The following is a 21,405-nucleotide window of genomic DNA, read 5'->3' on the forward strand; positions in this document are numbered from 1 at the left end:
ACAGTTTTACAGGCTTCGTCCCTACGGTGTTCCCTATGAAGCAAAGCTGACCTGTGCCCTTTATTCGCTGTGTCAGTATGATTACAACAATACCAAATATGTATAGGTATTTTTTGTGTTTTAATACTGAAACTTAAAAAAAAAATTTTACATCACCTGATTCTGACCCCCAGAACTTTTTTTTACAGTTATGTCTGCCGAGGATTTTTCGCAGGGCGATCTGTAATTTTTATTGATATAATTTGTGAAGTGTGTGACCTTTTGCTCACATTTTATTCAAGTTTTTGGGTAAGTGAAGCAATGAAAGAATGGCGAATCGGCCATTTTAAATATTTTTTTCCGTTACACCATTCGCCATATGGGATAAACTTTTTTATATTTTAATATTAGTGATGGATGAACATCTGTTGCAATCAAATGTTTGCAAACTGGAAGTTCGCGGCGGGCCCCATTCATTTTAATGGCAGACGAACCTGAAAAAGCTTCAGCTCATATTTGCAGCCAAGAAATAATTACTAGAAGTGCACAAATAGTCCCACAATATGGACAGTGACATACCAGATGCATAATTAGAATTTGCGATCTCCATTCATAATTTTTTTCAATGCAAAATTTGGGCAATATAATTTTCGTGTACGCGCATGCACACCCCAGTTATAATCATTTTTTCCAATACCGTTTGTCACTGTGTGTAGCAGAGGGAACGCAGCAAAATCACAAACAAATGCTGCTGTACCCAAATGCACTATATAGAAAGTATATTATTGGTATATAGCACCCCGTTTCTATCAGTTTTTTGGGGGGGTGACTGGTATATCACACCAGTTATAATAATTTTTTTCCAATACCATTTGTCACTGTGTGTAGCAGAGGGAAAGCAGCAAAACCGCAAACAAATGCTGCTGTACCCAAATGCACTATATAGAAAGTATATTATTTATATATAACACCCCATTTCTATCAGTTTTTTTGGGGGGCGACTGGTATATCACACCAGTTATAATTATTTTTTCCAATACCGCTTGTCACTGTGTGTATCAGAGGGAACGCAGGAAAACCGCAAACAAATGCTGCTGTACCCAAATGCACTATATAGAAAGTATATTATTGGTATATAACACCCCGTTTCTATCAGTTTTTTGGGGGGCGACTGGTATATCACACCAGTTATAATAATTTTTTCTAATTGCGTTTGTCACTCTGTGTAGCTGCAGTATTGCTGCAGAACCGCTCACCACTGCTGCAAAATACAAATCCACTATAATATGCTTTCTATGTTAGAAAGTATATTATAAGTGTACAGGGAGTGCAGAATTATTAGGCAAGTTGCATTTTTGAGGATTAATTCTATTATTGAACAACAACCATGTTCTCAATGAACCCAAAAAACTCATTAATATCAAAGCTGAATTTTTTGGAAGTAGTTTTTAGTTTGTTTTTAGTTTTAGCTATTTTAGGGGGATATCTGTGTGTGCAGGTGACTATTACTGTGCATAATTATTAGGCAACTTAACAGAAAACTAATATATACCCATTTCAATTATTTATTTTTACCAGTGAAACCAATATAACATCTCAACATTCACAAATATACATTTCTGACATTCAAAAACAAAACAAAAACAAATCAGTGACCAATATAGCCACCTTTCTTTGCAAGGACACTCAAAAGCCTGCCATCCATGGATTCTGTCAGTGTTTTGATCTGTTCACCATCAACATTGCGTGCAGCAGCAACCACAGCCTCCCAGACACTGTTCAGAGAGGTGTACTGTTTTCCCTCCTTGTAAATCTCACATTTGATGATGGACCACAGGTTCTCAATGGGGTTCAGATCAGGTGAACAAGGAGGCCATGTCATTAGATTTTCTTCTTTTATACCCTTTCTTGCCAGCCACGCTGTGGAGTACTTGGACGCGTGTGATGGAGCATTGTCCTGCATGAAAATCATGTTTTTCTTGAAGGATGCAGACTTATTCCCGTACCACTGCTTGAAGAAGGTGTCTTCCAGAAACTGGCAGTAGGACTGGGAGTTGAGCTTGACTCCATCCTCAACCCAAAAAGGCCCCACAAGCTCATCTTTGATGATACCAGCCCAAACCAGTACTCCACCTCCACCTTGCTGGCGTCTGAGTCGGGCTGGAGCTCTCTGCCCTTTACCAATCCAGCCACGGGCCCATCAAGACTCACTCTCATTTCATCAGTCCATAAAACCTTAGAAAAATCAGTCTTGAGATATTTCTTGGCCCAGTCTTGACGTTTCAGCTTGTGTGTCTTGTTCAGTGGTGGTCGTCTTTCAACCTTTCTTACCTTGGCCATGTCTCTGAGTATTGCACACCTTGTGCTTTTGGGCACTCCAGTGATGTTGCAGCTCTGAAATATGACCAAACTGGTGGCAAGTGGCATCTTGGCAGCTGCACGCTTGACTTTTCTCAGTTCATGGGCAGTTATTTTGCACCTTGGTTTTTCCACACGCTTCTTGCAACCCTGTTGACTATTTTGGATGAAACGCTTGATTGTTCGATGATCACGCTTCAGAAGCTTTGCAATTTTAAGAGTGCTGCATCCCTCTGCAAGATATCTCACTATTTTTGACTTTTCTGAGCCTGTGAAGTCCTTCTTTTGACCCATTTTGCCAAAGGAAAGGAAGTTGCCTAATAATTATGCACACCTGATATAGGGTGTTGATGTCATTAGACCACACCCCTTCTCATTACAGAGATGCACATCACCTAATATGCTTAATTGGTAGTAGGCTTTCGAGCCTATACAGCTTGGAGTAAGACAACATGCATAAAGAGGATGATGTGGTCAAAATACTCATTTGCCTAATAATTCTGCACTCCCTGTATTACACCCCTCTGTACTGCACACCTATCAATAGTAAACCTATACCAGTCCTTAAAAGGACTTTTGTGGACCTATTTGATAGAGTTTTTGTCCCTAACAGTCTGTCCCTGCTCCACACAGCAACCTTTCCCTACACTGACAAAAGACTGAATGTAAAATGGCGGCCAGATCAGGTTTATTTATAAGGTAGGGGGTCTGTCCATGTGCTGAAACTTTTCAATTGACTGTCCTGTACCACCTTATGGAAGTGTCATAGGTCAAAGTTCTTCACAATGTAAAAGAATATGGCGGGCGCGAATATCACCATATGTTCGCATGTTCGGCAAATAGCGAACGAGCAAAGTTTGCCGCAAACTGACCGCTGGGCGAACCGCAAGGCCATCACTATTTAATATCACAGCTTGGAGTAAGACAACATGCATAAAGAGGATGATGTGGTCAAAATACTCATTTGCCTAATAATTCTGCACTCCCTGTATTACACCCCTCTGTACTGCACACCTATCAATAGTAAACCTATACCAGTCCTTAAAAGGACTTTTGTGGACCTATTTGATAGAGTTTTTGTCCCTAACAGTCTGTCCCTGCTCCACACAGCAACCTTTCCCTACACTGACAAAAGACTGAATGTAAAATGGCGGCCAGATCAGGTTTATTTATAAGGTAGGGGGTCTGTCCATGTGCTGAAACTTTTCAATTGACTGTCCTGTACCACCTTATGGATGTGTCATAGGTCAAAGTTCTTCACAATGTAAAAGAATATGGCGGGCGCGAATATCACCATATGTTCGCATGTTCGGCAAATAGCGAACGAGCAAAGTTTGCCGCAAACTGACCGCTGGGCGAACCGCAAGGCCATCACTATTTAATATCACAAGTGTTTTTGGACAAAGCCACGCCCATGAGTGACTGCCACTTTCCCTACCTACTTGTAGTACAATTCCTAGGAAGCAAGACCGCAACTGGTCGACTGTCCATATACTAATAACATGTATAGACACACAAACAGGGTCCTATGTAAATCGTTCAGAACCAGACAGGCTATGCAGTACCAAACAAGAGACATAGGGCCAGATTTATCATTACTCTGACAGCTCACTCCACTTTCACATATGGCTAAAGTCAGTTTCAGCCAAGTCAGATTTATGATCGGTGCTTTAAGACTGTAATAAATGTGGTTTGACGGTAGCAGTTTATCCGTCAGGAAGCAGCTTTACAAAAGTCGCACATCTTTACGAAAAAGTTGCATGTTCTATTAAAAACTCTCATAAGATAAGCATGGTCCTCACTGGAGTGAAATTGCTCATTTTTGTGCGACTTTTTAAATAGTCGCAATAGTAAATGCCTAGAGATTCATTTACATAATAAGATGTATCTCAATTATATGGTAATGTCAGTTATAAAATGGCTTATTTCAGGATATGCACATATGAAATTCAGTTGATATGATTCAATCTTGTTCATACATATTAATAAAGTTACTTAAAGGACTTTTCTCACGAACAACACTTTTCACCCATCTACAGAACAAGTGATGAATGTCTGATTGTTGGGGGTTCATTCTGAATGTGATGGTTTGGTATGTACACTACCCCTTCGTTCACACTGTAAGGGATGGATTGGGATATCTCACCCCTGTACTCTTGTCAGTCCATCAGAGTCTGAATGGATTGGCACCCAATGATCAGACACATATGGGGTCATTTACTAAGACTTACTTAATACCCCTTGTGCTGGCGCATGATGCACCTAAGGCATATATCTATAATAATAGCATGAAGAAGAAAGCACCACGGCACTCACCACTGGTCACAAAGTTGCTGCTTGCAGTTTATTTTTCAAATACACATCGTGGACGCGGACAGGACACAGGTGAATGAACAGGCTACAGCTGTTTCGCGCTTTGTCAAGCCTCCTGTGACGTGGAGGAGGAGGGGTAAGAAATACCCTCATCTCGTGCACGTCACTGGTTACAATTGAAGTGATATAAAAGACATGTGTGCTAAAACCAATCAAATGAAAACAGCTAAGTCATTCTTGTCATTTAACCCTAGAGGGCCCATGGCTTGTGTTTTGATTATCCATGCAGCTTCTCTCTGCAGGAGAATGCGTTTTCTGTCCCCCCCTCTCATGGGGGTCTGCATGCTCATTATGTATATGCTCAATTAATCTAGTTGCTCCATTTCTGGTAATGATAGATTTTTTGTGTTCCCTAAAACGTACATATAGGCACCTGTTTGTCTTTCCAATGTAAAATCTCTCAAAATCGCATACACAACATATTGGGTCTTACAGTGTATAAATTGTTTGACTACATGTCCTACATGTCAAAGCTGCAGGTATTTCTGTTTTTATACATGTGCGCACATAGAGCAGTGTCCACATGGGAAGTTTACTCTGGGAGCACTCCTGCCCAGCCAGACTGGACGGGGGAGGTTGCTCCAGACAACGGCATCTCCTATAGTTTTACTTCTGTGAAAACTGACAATGGGAGGATTGTCCACCATAGCTGCCAGGGAGGGATCCCTCTGCAGCATCTGCCAGTTATTCAAAATTACTGTCTTGATAGTGGAAGCCATTGGGGAAAAGTCGAATGTGAACACCGCTCTACTCTTGCCATCATTATTTATTATTAAAGTGCCAGTTCACACCGTAATGCTGATAAGCGTCACAACGAATTCAAGCCAGGCTATTGTGTATTCAGGAGAAACACTATACGCACATGCTATTAGACCAGTTATTGGGGGGAATACTATAGCATTTAATAAGATTGTAAATTGTTGTGCTATACCACAGGCTACCCCACATCACACACCCAAATAATTGTTCCTGATTCTAGGGTAATAACAGGTATGGCGTGGCTGGTCTAGTTGAGCCCGCCTGTAGGTAAATTCACTTTACATCCCCTGGAGGGCGCCTCACTGTACAGAACAAGGGTCCCAGCCTCCTGGCTGGGTGTCTGTAAATGTATTCATGTGTAACCAGCATCTGTGATCGCGTTCATTACCATGTTTAAGTAAAAATACAGTTTAGGCAAAACTGGTGTTTGAGTTTGTGACTTCTCTGTGTCCTGGGGAGTCAAACCTGGTACACAGCTTACATATACACACTACATAGAAAGCTACAGAATGCCAATCTGCTAAGCTGATTTATGACCAAAGCAAATTTCAGCAGAAACTACGAGGGGCGAAAGTTTTGTGTCACAGTTGCACTAAGCTGTCAATGAGTATTAGACATTATGTCAGTAAGAAGGTTATGTCTGAGAACTTTAATAGCACTTGGAAACATCACAAATATTATACAATATTTTAACCATTGCACATTAACGTTATATTGTACATTGCATTAAAAATAAACATTTATTATAAAAATATAAAACTTTAACTGTCATACTTTAAATCAACATATCCAGTTACATCCCACACCAAATATCTGGACAACATTAAACAATTCCACAGGAACAAGCATGTTCTTTCAGGTCCTTTGTAATGTTATGTAATAAATGTGCTGCTCCAGTGTTCACATTCCTAATATTCTAGAATCACCAAATCTTTACATTATATACAAGTATGCTCTTCTTACATGGTGCAAACAAACGTCTGTTTTGGAAGTGCCAGCCTTTGAGAAAGGTAGTAAGAGGACGAGTCCTTGTCCATGCTGGGCTTCTTCCTGGCAGCTAGTCTGGTAGTTGTAACATTTGGCTCTGTTGATAGGATTAGTGGGCTGGCCTTGCTCAACCATTTAATAGAAAGGACATGAACTGTACATCTGAATTCCAGTGTTTAATTACATATGACAAAAGAAACATATTTAACATCATATTTATTGTACATCTCTCAGTTTCATCAGTTTTCCCCCACTCCCAAACACTCTCTAGAAAGGGGGTAGCGTCGTTTGTGCAATACACTATTCAATGTATGTGAGATCACAACATGCCCTTCACAGGCTTTACAAGAGACCTACCAGACGAAACCTATAAGGCCATGTAGTGTACATTACATTTTATATCTTGAGTCCTGAGATATGATAGCTTGAACTTTCATCCCAAATCATAAAGCTGCACTACTGAGAGATTTTCACGATAACATGTGCCCTTTCATGTATCTGTTAGGGGCACTGTGGCCATGGAGACCTTGTGTGAATTGAAGTTACCATCCACATCAATAACTAATGCCTACCTGTCTTGAATAGTGGCAGATACATGTGTATGACTATGTTGGCATTGAGTTGAATCCATGCAAAAGAGCCAACACTACATTTCAGAGTTATCAAAAAGAGACATGCAGGCCTCATCTCCCAGTAGTGCAGCCTCTGGCTTTGGGTCTAAGCATTTAAGCAACCTTATCTCAGCAGAGAAGTAAGATAACAAAAGTTTTTAACAATTTTATACATTACACCCTGTAAGTGCCTCTCATCAATGACTTCTGGCAGATACAATCTAAGCAACTTGCCGTATGACAGATTTTTTTTTTTTTTGGTTTCCTTAAACATTTAATAATAATACCTGATTGCTGAAACATTTTAACTTAATTCTGCCAATTATCTTTGACTACCAAAAATGTTCAGAATTAAACAGAAATGCTACTAAAGCATCACAACACATTGACTCGGTAACAACTATGTCGCTGACATGTAATCTTGGTCCAGTATGGGTACTCAAAACATCAGCCGAGATCACGCCCAAACGTTCTACCACCTATTCACCAATTACACATTTTTATTCTTTCTTGGCCTTCCAAGTTTTAACTATGGCATCTTCATCTGTTTCTTATGAGCGTTATATTTATCATATAATTGCCATAAGCTGTAGCAATGTTATCATTCTTCTTGAACTATATATCTTTTCATTGTCCATGTTTTTCTTCCATTATTGAGGATATTGACCCACTTACTTAGGCAGCAGTATCTGCTTAGATAAAAGTGCTATACAGACAACACAAAAAAAAATACGGTCACCACAATCACAAGAACAGCCATACAGTAGATTGTCCGCCTTTACTTTATGAGCTATTTTCTTTGTATTGGTGAACACATGGCAACTGAAGACTAAACAAAAAAAAAAACGTGAAAAATGTTGCTTATCTTGTACCATCTTCTGGATATCAGTCTTTAGTTGTCCTTATTTAAAAAGTTATGCTTCTAGTGCAATAAAACAAAACGCAATCCAGCGCCACCAGCGCTGACTAACACATTGAAGAAGTACATGGACAAATAGAAATCTCTTGAAGTGAAGGGAAGAATCACGTATTCAGGTTAAAATCCATGTTTTCTTCTGTCGGTAATAGAGATGGGTATGGAGCTGAACATTTTATGTTGACATATGTTGTGTTGATAAGGACATAATGCTCCCCAATGAAAGTTGAGAAGATGGAAGAAATTCTTGAGACCAGTTCAGAAAACGTTGGACGTAGCTCTGGTTTTGGATGCCAACATTTCAACATAACGTCAAATCTGTTTTGGAAAAAAAATAATATTGTTTATGGGGTCTAAAGACATTTTCTGTGTCTGGAAATATTATGAAATCAGCAAAACTTTCAAAATTGATTAATCATGTCTAACACTGAATTGACCAATTACCACAGACCATTGATAAATGTGTTCATGAGTAGATACATTATTAGTGGATTGCTTTAAGATAAACATTGCTGCTGATACTAGATAACAAAAAGCGGTACTCCCAGATTATAAATTACAAAAACATCCTCCCTCGGCAAATATAGCAAAGATCTCCTCTTAAGTTAGAAGTATAGCTAGATTTCTTTCAACTCGATTTTTGTTAATAATGTGAAGCAGAGGATACTATCAACAGAATGGGACAAGTAATAATCTTTAATACTTATCTTCAAAAGTCTACAAAAGGCTGCTGGGGTTCTCCAGATCCTGCAGTCTGCCTGCCGGACCCCATTGACTATAATGGGGTATGCAGAGACCTGGCTGCTACCTGGCAAATATGTTGTGAATAGTTCGCACAAAACATGTTGTACACAAAGGTTTTTGTCTGGCTGATTCCCAACATTCTACAGTCACAGCTGAACCCAGACATATCCCCCTCTTCAGCCAGGCCGCCACTCTGACATGAGCATCGGAGCATATCATGCTCCGATGCTCTCCTTTGCCCTGTGCTGAATCGCGCAGGAAAAAGGCTTTTTCTGGAGATCCAGTGACGTACTGGGCTCTCAATGGGTAAGCTAGACAGAGGTTTCTGACCTAATAGTGAGCCTGGTGACGTCACCGTAACTAATGGGCGGGCTTTAGCGCTGCCCTAGCCTGTAAAACAGCTAGGGCGGCGCTAAAACCCGCCTATTAGTGCTGGTGACATCACCGGGAACACTGCTAGGTGGAAGCCTCCACCTAGCAGTGTAAAAATATGAGCAACAAAGCCCCTGCCCATTTAAAAAATGGAGATTTCTAGATTGTAGGAAATGTATCTAGGTTGGGTTGCCAGCTTCCCCATAGTCACCTACAATGACTATAGTCATCAGCTTAAAATGAATTTTTTATGCTCAGAATCACATTTTCTGACCTAATATTATAAAAATTTTAGTTAGGCTTTCAGTCAATTTGTCAGCAAAATTTAAATTTAGAAATGTGGTTAAGTTCAGCAGTTAAAATCTTTAAATCCTAATGAACTATTACAATATTTTCAACACCTTTACAGGTTGCAGTATTATTTTTTATTAAATAAATAGTTGTGTCATATAGATATTAATATAACCAGAACATTGTAACAGCCATATGTAACATGGCGCATCTGAAACTTACAGTGCATCAGGGCAGTATTCAGGCTGCAGAAGTCTCCGTCCTTGCAATAAATATACAGTTATATCAAAAGAGTTAACATCCGCATAGGGGGGCGCTCCCCTGGTCATTAACTCCCATAGTAGTATGCCAAATGACCACTGCAAAATATAATGAGAGACATTTAGATATAGATACTTGATCACTATGTTGAATGTATTTGGCTTTAGATGTAGACATTTTTATTGCTGCCTCACATTAGTACTCCTTGCTAAAGTATTACACTGATCACTGTCCTGTAATGGCGGCTTAATATTCATTATGAAAGTTGTCATTCTGGAACATTCTGTTTAATAATGTGGTAACCAGATCATCAATGACAATCCCTTTCTGGGTTAAAAGACATCATTATGTAATTTATAATAAGCTCAAAACTGGAAATGCCTCAATTCTGCAGGATTGCAGTTACTACAAAGTTACGAACTGTAAGATCATAAAACCACCATGTCATTGTCGGACCGGGGTGCCTAGGGCCCACCAGTAAAATTTATTTTGGCCCATACTGATACATCAAATATTACCTGCTTATACAGCAGCAAGATGCTACCAGATGATTGAATATGGGGGTCCCTGCAGTGACTTTGAGAAGGTAGGTCCTGGGGAGAAGAGGATACTTGCGAGCTTTCCTCTATACCTAGAAGTCATCTCAGCCATCTGACCATGTCTATAATAATAAACTGGGGAGTTTCTTTAATAATCTATCAAGTTTTTATATGAAAATAGGTTGGTTGAGGTGCTGTACATTGTATATATATCTATGTAGTGCAGTAAGTTTTCTGTGTTATGTGCCACTTGTGAGGGGGTGGGAGACTAGGGGCCCACCGGGGGATTCACCTGTACTCCTGAGTGCCAGCCCAAGCCTGCACCAAGGGCTATTTCACCTAGGTGGTTTCTGTAAGGACTGTAGATGAATATATCAGTAGATACACAAGTGAGTAATTGACATGTAACACCACTGAGAATATTGATTTGCATGTAATACAATTAGATGCTATGACAGAGGTGATAAATTATTTGGCATTACTAGGAAACCTAAATATGATAACATTAATGTGACACTTGCATAGGTGCTAGGGTAAGGGAGAAAATGTCATCTTAAATTCTTTGTAACTTGTATTTTTTCTAGAAATACTGGCCGTATAGGGTATAGCAATAGTGGCACATAACAAATGTCAAACAGGGCCTCAGACCTCAGAGGCCTGCGGTCACGGTGGTCAATGCTAATCATGTGTATTGAACCCCATACGCCATTGATGTTACTCCTAATGTGTTATATAATACTCCAGGAAACCTGGCCCCTTGTGCAAATGTTACAGTTTATCTGGGCAAAACTCCAACCGCCCTAAATGAGTTGAAATACTGTACTACTTATAGGTAAATGAAAGCAATTGATTTTTTCCCCCACTATCGTTGAAGTACTGCCTCATCTCACTTTTAATTTGGCTATCAATTTATATTCCTGAAAAAAAAACATTAACTCTCAACACAAAAACTGCATTAAAACTGATAAAAAGTATAGTTAAACAGTAATGAATGCAATAAATAAAATAATTACCACATCAGATTTGGTGGTGAACTTCTGGGTCTGCAGACTTTCCAGGGCCATCCACTTCACTGGCAGTTTGGCTGCGGTTTTGTTGTGAACACTGTAATATTCCTTATCATAGACATCTCGGGCAAGACCGAAATCTGCCACCTTGACAGTGAATGTTTCATCAAGCCTACAGGAGGACATTAAATTCATGACTGAATAATTTTTTCACAGCCTTGCTCTATTTCAAACCAATTTGTCTAAAACTCTTGAAGAATTCAGCATTACGAAATATTATTGCAGAACATAAGGGTAGACTTGGCGTGGTGGATTTGCCAGGAATTGTTCTACAGGATTTGCACAGCGAATCTGCAGCAATTTAGAGTGTAATACAAGTAGACTGGATTTTCAAAACCCAATTCTCATCTATCAATGTGGATTTAGACATGTGGAGTAGATTTTGAAATAGGCAGCACGCTCATTATGTTTTGGATTTTTTGAAGAGGCCAAAATCCACAGCAAAATCTGGAGGTAATGTACTATTGTGTATTTTGCTTCAGATTACCCATGGATCTGCAGCAAAATCCACAACTATGGATTGCAAAACCATTGGCTTTTTACTTTTAAATTCTTTTCAGATTACATAGGAAAATCCACAAAGTAAATCCACACCAAAATCTGCATGATTCAGTGCAGATTTGTATGTTGAAACCATTGTAACGTGAGACCATAACTGTATAAAGAACTAGTAACTGGACCCAAAGCCCAAGTCATCCTATAATAAAATAGAACTAAGATTAACGGAAATGAAGCAGCTACATACTACAGATACAGCATGCCCTTACATATTAAAGTCAGGAATAGATGGAAGCTGTAAATCACTGAGGACAGGAGCTTCTTCAGGTTTAAGTACAATACACACAGTGCACCAGAAAAATAAAATGGACACCAGGTGAGAGCGGCTCCAAAGAGGCAGCTCATACAGATACAGGTAAAGGGCAGTACAAGACATGTAATACCACACTGTACTGTAGAGAGGCGCTACTAGACAGCCAATACTGGTGTTTGACCAGTGAAATGGCTGAGTTGACTGGTTGGGTCTTTAAGTCATTCACATGAACCACAAGTCAGCAGTGTCTAAGGCATTGCACATTATGTTAAAAGGGTTGCCTCACTTAAGTCTGATTCAAAGTTAAGACTGCTCAGAAAAGACTATTGGATGTTGAAAATATAGTATTCTGAGGCCATTGTAAGTTAAAGGACCTCTGTATTTGTTCACTGACAGTGTATGGGAACACACCTGTGAGCTAAATACATCAAGGGTAACCTGTCACCACAAAAATGCAATGTAAGCTGCAGGCAGCGTGTTATAGAGCATGAGGAGCTGAGCAGATCGATATATATTGATATATAGTTTTGTGGGGAAAGATTCAGCATAACTTGTCATTCATAACAAGGTGTTTGAGCGGCAGGCAGTATGGTTTAGAGCATGAGGAGCTGAGCAGATCGATATATATTGATATATAGTTTTGTGGGGAAAGATTCAGCATAACTTGTCATTCATAACAAGGTGTTTGAGCGGCAGGCAGTATGGTTTAGAGCATGAGGAGCTGAGCAGATCGATATATATTGATATATAGTTTTGTGGGGAAAGATTCAGCATAACTTGTCATTCATAACAAGGTGTTTGAGCGGCAGGCAGTATGGTTTAGAGCATGAGGAGCTGAGCAGATCGATATATATTGATATATAGTTTTGTGGGGAAAGATTCAGCATAACTTGTCATTCATAGCAAGGTGTTTGAGCGTCAGGCAGCCTGTTATAGAGCAGGATGAGCTGAGCAGATTCTATATAGTTTTATGGGAAAATATTCAGTAAAATTTGTACTTTACACATTTAGGTTCCTGTTCGTTCTGGGCTTTGAAGACAAGGAGACGGCCCTATCAGTGACTGACAGCCTTCCCTCTATGACTGTGTATACAGAAATAGCTGTCCGTCACTGATAGGACCAACTCCTTTACTTCAAAGCCCAGAATGAGCAGTAATTTAAATGTGCAAAGTACAAATTTTACTGAATCTTTTCCCATAAAACTATATAGAATCTGCCCAGCTCATCCTGCTGTATAACATGCTGCCTGCCGCTCAAACACCTTGTTTGACCTGACAGGTTCTCTTTAACAGGAGCTGCCTACCTGTTACTGATAGTTTGTTACACTGTATCACATTCTGAAGTCCAGGCTGTTAGGTGCTGCCACATGTGCAGGTTTTAGATGAAGTTTTGGAAGACAAGACCAGGAGTGGAGAGAGAGAGAAGGTATCTGTCCTGTATACTTTCCCTCCTTTTTTGATCCACTCTTGACTTTGGCTTCAAAAACTGCATAAAACACCTGACAGTGTGGCCCTACTCTCATAGAGCATTGCCTGAATCGTATCCACTTTTCAACAGTGAGCAATAAGTCTGATGACTCTGAGTGTGCTGCCGGATCTCATTCACTGACAACAAAAAAGTATCTTGATGGACAGAAACTGAAGCACAAAAATTATTAGAATATGACATCAGTGTTCCTGAGCCCTCCACAAATAGGTAAATCAAGTAGCAATCCGTTAATGTTAGAACACGTTTTAGCTGGAAGTTGGAGCCTACTCATAAATGCAGTTATTGCTTAAGATCCTACAGGATGAGAACTGTTCATATGTGTGCAATTTTATTATTAGCATCACTGTATTCAGGCTAATGAAAACTAAGAAATATGACACAGGAAATTTAGTATAAAGCAGGGAAACCTGTGAACCTATTAACATTCATCTTCATGATAAAATCATGTGGCTGAATGATGGGAAATTGATATTGTTCTTTCCGGTGATAAAACAATTTTTTCTTTTTGTGTGGAATGCCTTAAAATCTAAAAGATTCTTAACACATGGTTATGGCAACTCAGGACTTTTACATATTAACCCCTTGGATTCAGGATGCAGCCAATTTTTCCTCCCCGCATTCTTTTATTTTTTTTCTATTATGTTTTACTAGTTGAAAAAAAAAAAACATTTTTATTTTTCCTTCCACAGAGCTGTGTGAGTAATCATTTTTTGCTGGGCAAGCTGTTGTTTTGCCTGGTCCAATTTTGCGGAACATCACTTTTTATTCAATGTTTTTAGGAGCAATGTTGGCAAAAAAAACTGCAAATTGCAGCAATACTAATGATTTTTATAATTTTTATTATTTATTTGGAAAAGGGATGATTTAAAATTTTAAAATGTTTGTGTTTTTTAAATTTTATCATTGAAACATGAAAGAAAAAAATAGTCCTGTCGACAGGACTATTTTGTCTGTCACATATAACGGAACCAAAAGGAACCGTTATGCATCCCCATAGACATGTATTAGGACGGAGCATGTATTTTTTTTATACGCCATGTAAACACGCCCTAATACATATTACTAATACATACAACTGGTTTGAGTATACCAGTAATATACATTAGCTTTGTAAGCATACAGCCACTCTTCTCATGGTAAGGCTATAGTAAGTAGTGTATACGTACAAGATATGAGACATCTCTGCCCTCAGCATGCTGATTTCTAGTCTGGTCAATCAAGGTGAGGGGGGAGTCTGTAGAGCACAGGGGTGTTACAAAAGCAATGCTCCAAGGATTCAGCCGTGCCCTCTAATTTGAATATGAATAAAAACACAGATATCTCTGCAGTTGTTTCGTTGTTTCACATACAGACAAAAGAAAGGTGTCGTTTTAATCAGCATCATCAACCCTACCAGGCAGTATGCCATGTTTAATAGTGTTGACCATGCTGACAGAGGCTCTTTAAAATACTTGTATGACTTAGGTTTTGCAGGGAAAAAATAATTTCTTTTATTGGTTTGTTTTTATGTTAATTTTCTGGGGGTTTGAGTGAAGGAAAATAAAAGTACACGTAACATGCTGTTTTGTCTGTAAGTATACTGTACCTGGCACAGTATATTTAATTGATGTGCTTGAAACAATCCATATCCCTGAATAGGGGAGGTTTGGCCATAGACCTTACAGGGAAATTTCCCGGTGGGCCGATACCCAGGTGGGCCGCCTGGGCCTTGCTCACGGCCGTCCAGTGGAAGTTTTTGGAGATGTATTTTGTGCTGCTGGCAGTATTTTGCGATGGACTGTGGTATTTGGCTCAGTTGGGGTAGTATAATGTGCCACAATATGGTATTGCTGGCCCTGCCTACTTGTGTTCAGTGCCGGACTGGGGTGCCTAGGGCCCACCAGTAAAATATATTCAATTTATTATTGAATGTATCATATATACCTGCTCACACAGCAGCAAGATGCTACCAGATGATTGAATATGGGGGTCCCTGCAGTGACTTTGAGAAGGTAGGTCCTGGGGAGAAGAGGATACTGGCGAGCTTTCCTCTATACCTAGAAATCATCTCAGCTATCTGATCGTGTCTATAATAATAAACTGGGGAGTTTTGTCTATAATCTATCAAGTTTTTTTATTTTTATATGAACATAGGCTGGTAGAGGTGCTGTACAGTATGTAGTGCAGTAAATCTACGGTGTTATGTGCCACTTGTGCAGGGGGTGGGAGACTAGAGGACCACCTTGCTCAGGGGCCCACTGGGGGATTCACTTGTATCCCTGTGGGCCAGTCTGGGCTTGCTTCTGTTGGCCCTGCCTTCCATCTATCTGGACCCGACTACAAAACAAGGCCACTTTTAGTACTTTTTCCAGGGCCAAAGCATGCATACATAAATTCAAAGGTTATTCCTTTTTCCTTTGATTTTATTTTGCTAGGATATGCCAACATTTTATGATGAATGGGTGTTTGACCTCTAGAACCCCATCAATCTTGGGGCCACAGCACTTCTAGGTTTCTCCTGCACATTGACAACTGCAGCATAAGCCTATTCACTTTGAGCCATGCTGCAGTTACAAGCACAGATGGTGGCCTGGGTGCCATTAGACACACAACACTTGATATAATGAAGTAGGAAGGCTAGGAAAGGCAAAACAAGTTGCAGACCATGTTCAAATGCGGCTATAACGCAATCTTGGAATATATTCTACCTATATGTATGTGCCTCATCTGCTGCTGTGTCCCTTAGTGTATTGTATCTCCCAGTGAAGAAAAATAACTAAAGCAATAACATTAAGCTACTGTAGGAAAGCGCAAGGGGCCGTCTGCATCATAGTGCCCCTATTGGATTGGAGGCCACATTGCTGACTATAAAGTGTAACTAATTGCAGCACTATCATATACTTTGCAATAGATGGGGATTCAGACAACTGTAACTGAAGCAATATCTGTGAGAGGGGAAGTGGATCATGGGAACAGTAGTCCTTTACAATAGTAACCCCACCCCGAGCAAGTCCTGGCAGCATCAAAGCAAAAATGCAACACAGAACTGGGCAAGATAATGAAAATGATAAAAAATTACTTCTGAGCTATGCTGGCATCATCTATTGAGCATTCACTCACAAATAGGCCCTTTTTGTATTTGCTATAAGCTAGGGAAACCCCTTTACAGAAAGGTTTTTCTATGTTTTTCTGTAACAGTGAAGTAATAGAATTACATAGGATTTCAGATTAAATCTATTGTATATATTTAACTGTAGACTAATTAACAGAGTTTTCAGAGATTTTTTTTAAAAACGTAGCCCAGAGCCGGACGCTATATTAATAAAGGAAAAAACCCTCAATCACCTTTTCTATGTTCCACCACTCCTGCGCTGTGCTGTGGTCCTAGTTGTTCCAGTCCTCACTGTTCCTGCAGATATCTTGTGCCATCATTCACTTCACTACTGCAGCCAATCCATGGCCGCAGCTGTCATATGTGCATGAATGGCATGTGACTGCTAAGGCCAGTGACTGGCAACAGCAATTGGAAGAGAAAGTGATTGATAGACATGACATCATCGCTGCAGAATCGGGGGGGGGGGGGGGGGCACAGCACCTGGCACCACAGCTTTGGAGTGGCGGGACACAGACAAGGTGAATAAAGGTTTTCTACTTATAATATATAGTCACCTGCTCTGGACCAAGTTACAAAAATCTTGTGAAAAACTCTAAAACAACACTTCAGAAAGAACTAATATTAGCTCTGCGCCATCTGTAGTCCTCAAACAACATAGAAAAACGTTTGTGCTGTTATAATGAATGTCTATTTAGTAACATATTCTTCCAGGTCACAGTAAAAGCAATGTAACATTTCTAATGTGTTGTTCTCTACATTATAGATTACGTTACACTGCTGCAGCATAGACTTCTCCTGTTTGCCATTTGACCTATTCACTTTAACTTTAATTTACAGCTCTATGGCGTTAAAATCATTATGTCATAGTAAATTTAAAGACTTTTTAAGTACAATGACCTGCCTTTAATTAAATGTGGATTTTATTGCTAGAAGTCGAAATGAGAAATGACTCAGACATGGCATCAATCATCTAAGAATTACAAATACATCTATAAAGAAGGGGTAGACTGGATGGTGCAGGAAACATTTCTACAAGGACAAAAAGGCAATGCAGAATTGCATCTTTCTAATAAATGTCTCATGGTCTCGTGTTTATTCTATCTATCTATCTATCTATCTATCTAATATTTATCTATCTCATATCTGTCTGTCTGTCTATCTATCTATCTAATATCTATCTATCTAATATCTATCTAATATCTATCTATCTATCTATCTAATATCTATCTAATATCTATCTATCTAATATCTATCTAATATCTATCTATCTAATCTACCTATCTTGTCTATCTATCTATCTATCTAATATCTATTATCTATCTGTCTATCTATCTATCTATCTATCTATCTATCTCATATTTATCTATCTATCTATCTATCTATCTATCTAATCTACCTATCTTGTTTATCTACCTATCATCTCAATTTATCTAGTTTTATCACTGTTTCTCTATGGGCAAAAGGACGTGAGACATGGCATTGATTGCAACTGCAATATTTGTGTTGGTGAAGTTTTATTATGTTAACCTGACTTGCAATTTACCACATTCAATGATTCATAAAGAAGTACATAGCTTAGTTCCCTTATTGCCAGATGGGTAAAACCAACATTTAAATCTGCACTATAAATAACCTGAATGCCAGATCAGCTTCCTAAATATCCCCTGAAAAGAAATGTGCTTTGTTTGACTGGATATCCTTTTGTAGAGGCCATACACATTTCCTGGAATAAATATTTTCCCTCTGGGATAAAAATTGACACATAAAGCTATGTCTGTGACTATGCTATGCCCGCATCAATAAGAAAACATCTCTTCTGGTCTGGTCTTCTAAACTTTGAAGCCTTAAATGCATTTGTATATGAGAGAGAGAGAAATTATGAATAATAAAGAGGAGAGAGGTAAGAGAGAAAAAGAGTCCTTTGAGACCTCATAGTGTCATACAGAAATTTCCAAGCCAATAGGAGCATTCTTGATTCAGGTAGAATTTATCTGGATCCGAATTGAATCAGATGACTTTTAAGTGATTTGCCCATCCCTAGTGCTCAATGTCTATGTGCAGTGTCCAGTAGACCTAGACGTTTACTTCTGAGTCTTTCCCGCCATGGTGGCCTTAATATTTCATCCTGATGTGACAAACTGGAAAGTAACTAATGTGGTCTATTGCTTTTGGCAATTAGAATCATTTCCTAAAATGATGCCATCACTTTTCTGATAGGGAATCAAACCCATTTCCCTGAAAGGTCTGCATTGTCTCTTCCTGACTGGATTAAAGAGCTGCATTGTATATACAGACGTGGACAAAATTGTTGGTACCCTTTGGTCAATGAAAGAAAAAGTCACAATGGTCACAGAAATAACTTTAATCTGACAAAAGTAATAATAAATTAAAATTCTATAAATGTTAACCAATGAAAGTCAGACATTGTTTTTCAACCATGCTTCAACAGAATTATGTAAAAAAATTAACTCATGAAACAGGCATGGACAAAAATGATGGTACCCCTAACTTAATATTTTGTTGCGCAACCTTTTGAGGCAATCACTGCAATCAAACGCTTCCTGTAACTGTCAATGAGACATCTGCACCTCTCAGCAGGTATTTTGGCCCACTCCTCATGAGCAAACTGCTCCAGTTGTGTCCGGTTTGAAGGGTGCCTTTTCCAGACTGCATGTTTCAGCTCCTTCCAAAGATGCTCAATAGGATTGAGGTCAGGGCTCATAGAAGGCCACTTTAGAATAGTCCAATTTTTTCCTCTTAGCCATTCTTGGGTGTTTTTAGCGGTGTGTTTTGGGTCATTGTCCTGTTGCAAGACCCATGACCTGCGACTGAGACCAAGCTTTCTGACACTGGCTAGTACATTTCTCTCTAGAATTCCTTGATAGTCTTGAGATTTCATTGTACCCTGCACAGATTCAAGACACCCTGTGCCAGACGCAGCAAAGCAGCCCCAGAACATAACAGAGCCTCCTCCATGTTTCACAGTAGGGACAGTGTTCTTTTCTTGATATGCTTCATTTTTTCGTCTGTGAACATACAGCTGATGTGCCTTGGCAAAAACTTCGATTTTTGTCTCATCTGTCCACAGGACATTCTCCCAGAAGCTTTGTGGCTTGTCAACATGTAGTTTGGCATATTCCAGTCTTGCTTTTTTATGATTCGTTTTCAACAATGGTGTCCTCCTTGGTCGTCTCCCATGTAGTCCACTTTGGCTCAAACAACGACGGATGGTGCGATCTGACACTGATGTTCCTTGAGCATGAAGTTCACCTTGAATCTCTTTAGAAGTCTTTCTAGGCTCTTTTGTTACCATTCGGATTATCCGTCTCTTAGATTTGTCATCAATTTTCCTCCTGCGGCCACGTCCAGGGAGGTTGGCTACAGTCCCATGGATCTTAAACTTATGAATAATATGTGCAACTGTACTCACAGGAACATCTAGTTGCTTGGAGATGGTCTTATAGCCTTTACCTTTAACATGCTTGTCTATAATTTTCTTTCTGATCTCTTGAGACAGCTCTTTCCTTTGCTTCCTCTGGTCCATGTCGAGTGTGGTACACACCATATCACCAAACAACACAGTGATTACCTGGAGCCATATATATAGTCCCAATGGCTGATTACAAGGTTGTAGACACCTGTGATGCTAATTAGTGGACACACCTTGAATTAACATGTCCCTTTGGTCACATTATGTTCTGTGTTTTCTAGGGGTACCATCATTTTTGTCCATGCCTGTTTCATGAGTTTATTTTTTTACATAATTCTGTTGAAGCATGGTTGAAAAACAATGTCTGACTTTCATTGGTTAACATTTATAGAATTTTAATTTATTATTACTTTTGTCAGATTAAAGTTATTTCTGTGACCATTGTGACTTTTTCTTTCATTGACCAAAGGGTACCAACAATTTTGTCCACGTCTGTAAGTCTACCATACAAGCAAACTGGCAATTTTTTTCCATTGCGGAGTTCACTGTACACAATAATGTTATATTTTATTAGTTGAGACATTTTCGGGTGCGCAATACCAATTATGCTTATTTTTATTGTTTATTTTTATGTATTAACTTTGGAAAGGGGGTGAATTGAAATTTTTATATTTTTGTTTTAAACATTTTTTTACTCAGATATTTTTTATTAAGTTTTTGGCCATACGAAACAAAAAACAAAAAAGGATACACAAAATAAAAACATCCCCCCATAACCTGTCCCCCCAAGCTCTTTGTGTGCAGTCCAGTCCAAAGTTTTATCCAGGTAAATACTGTGTTGATTGCAGAACTTCATGTAAAACAAGCTAGGTCCACTGCAGAAAGAGCAGACCCCTCTAAATTACGCACTTTATTCCATGCAGTTCCATACAGGTAAGTATATATTCACAAAGGACACATTGGGGGAGATTTATCAAACTGGTGTAAAGTAGAACTGACTTAGTTGCCCATACCAACCAATTAGATTCCATGTTTAATTTTTCACAGCTCCTTTAGAAAATGAAAGGTGGAATATGATTAGTTGCTATAGGCAACTGAGCCAGTTTTACTTTACACCAGTTTGATAAATCTCCCTTATTGTGTCTACAAAGTAATTAGAAATATAACATGAATTTGACTAATAGTAGGAGGACCATCTACCACTACTCATGCGTCTTCCCTAATACGTCTTCTTCCCTACAGTATTAATGACAATACCTCCTATTCATCCTCATAACCTAAGACAAACTGGAAGTATCAATCCATTATCCCCATATAGCTCCACT

General features: G+C 39.1%; 1 protein-coding gene across 2 annotated transcripts in view; it reads right to left on the bottom strand.

Moving 5' to 3' along the window:
* Positions 1 to 6,098: 6,098 nt before the first annotated feature.
* The window catches only part of MET (MET proto-oncogene, receptor tyrosine kinase), a 137,030-nt gene continuing 121,723 nt past the window's right edge, over positions 6,099 to 21,405 (bottom strand). For both annotated transcript variants that reach the window (XM_044280296.1, XM_044280295.1), the window contains exons 19-21: positions 11,204 to 11,369; positions 9,613 to 9,749; positions 6,099 to 8,301 (exon numbers count right to left, since the gene is read on the bottom strand). In XM_044280296.1, the coding sequence (XP_044136231.1) occupies positions 8,091 to 8,301; positions 9,613 to 9,749; positions 11,204 to 11,369 (514 nt within the window). In that variant the 3' untranslated portion in view covers positions 6,099 to 8,090. The remainder of the gene's footprint in view (positions 8,302 to 9,612; positions 9,750 to 11,203; positions 11,370 to 21,405) is intronic.

The sequence above is a fragment of the Bufo gargarizans genome, chromosome 2 (assembly GCF_014858855.1).
Source record: "Bufo gargarizans isolate SCDJY-AF-19 chromosome 2, ASM1485885v1, whole genome shotgun sequence".
In the NCBI taxonomy this organism is placed as follows: Eukaryota; Metazoa; Chordata; class Amphibia; order Anura; family Bufonidae; genus Bufo; species Bufo gargarizans.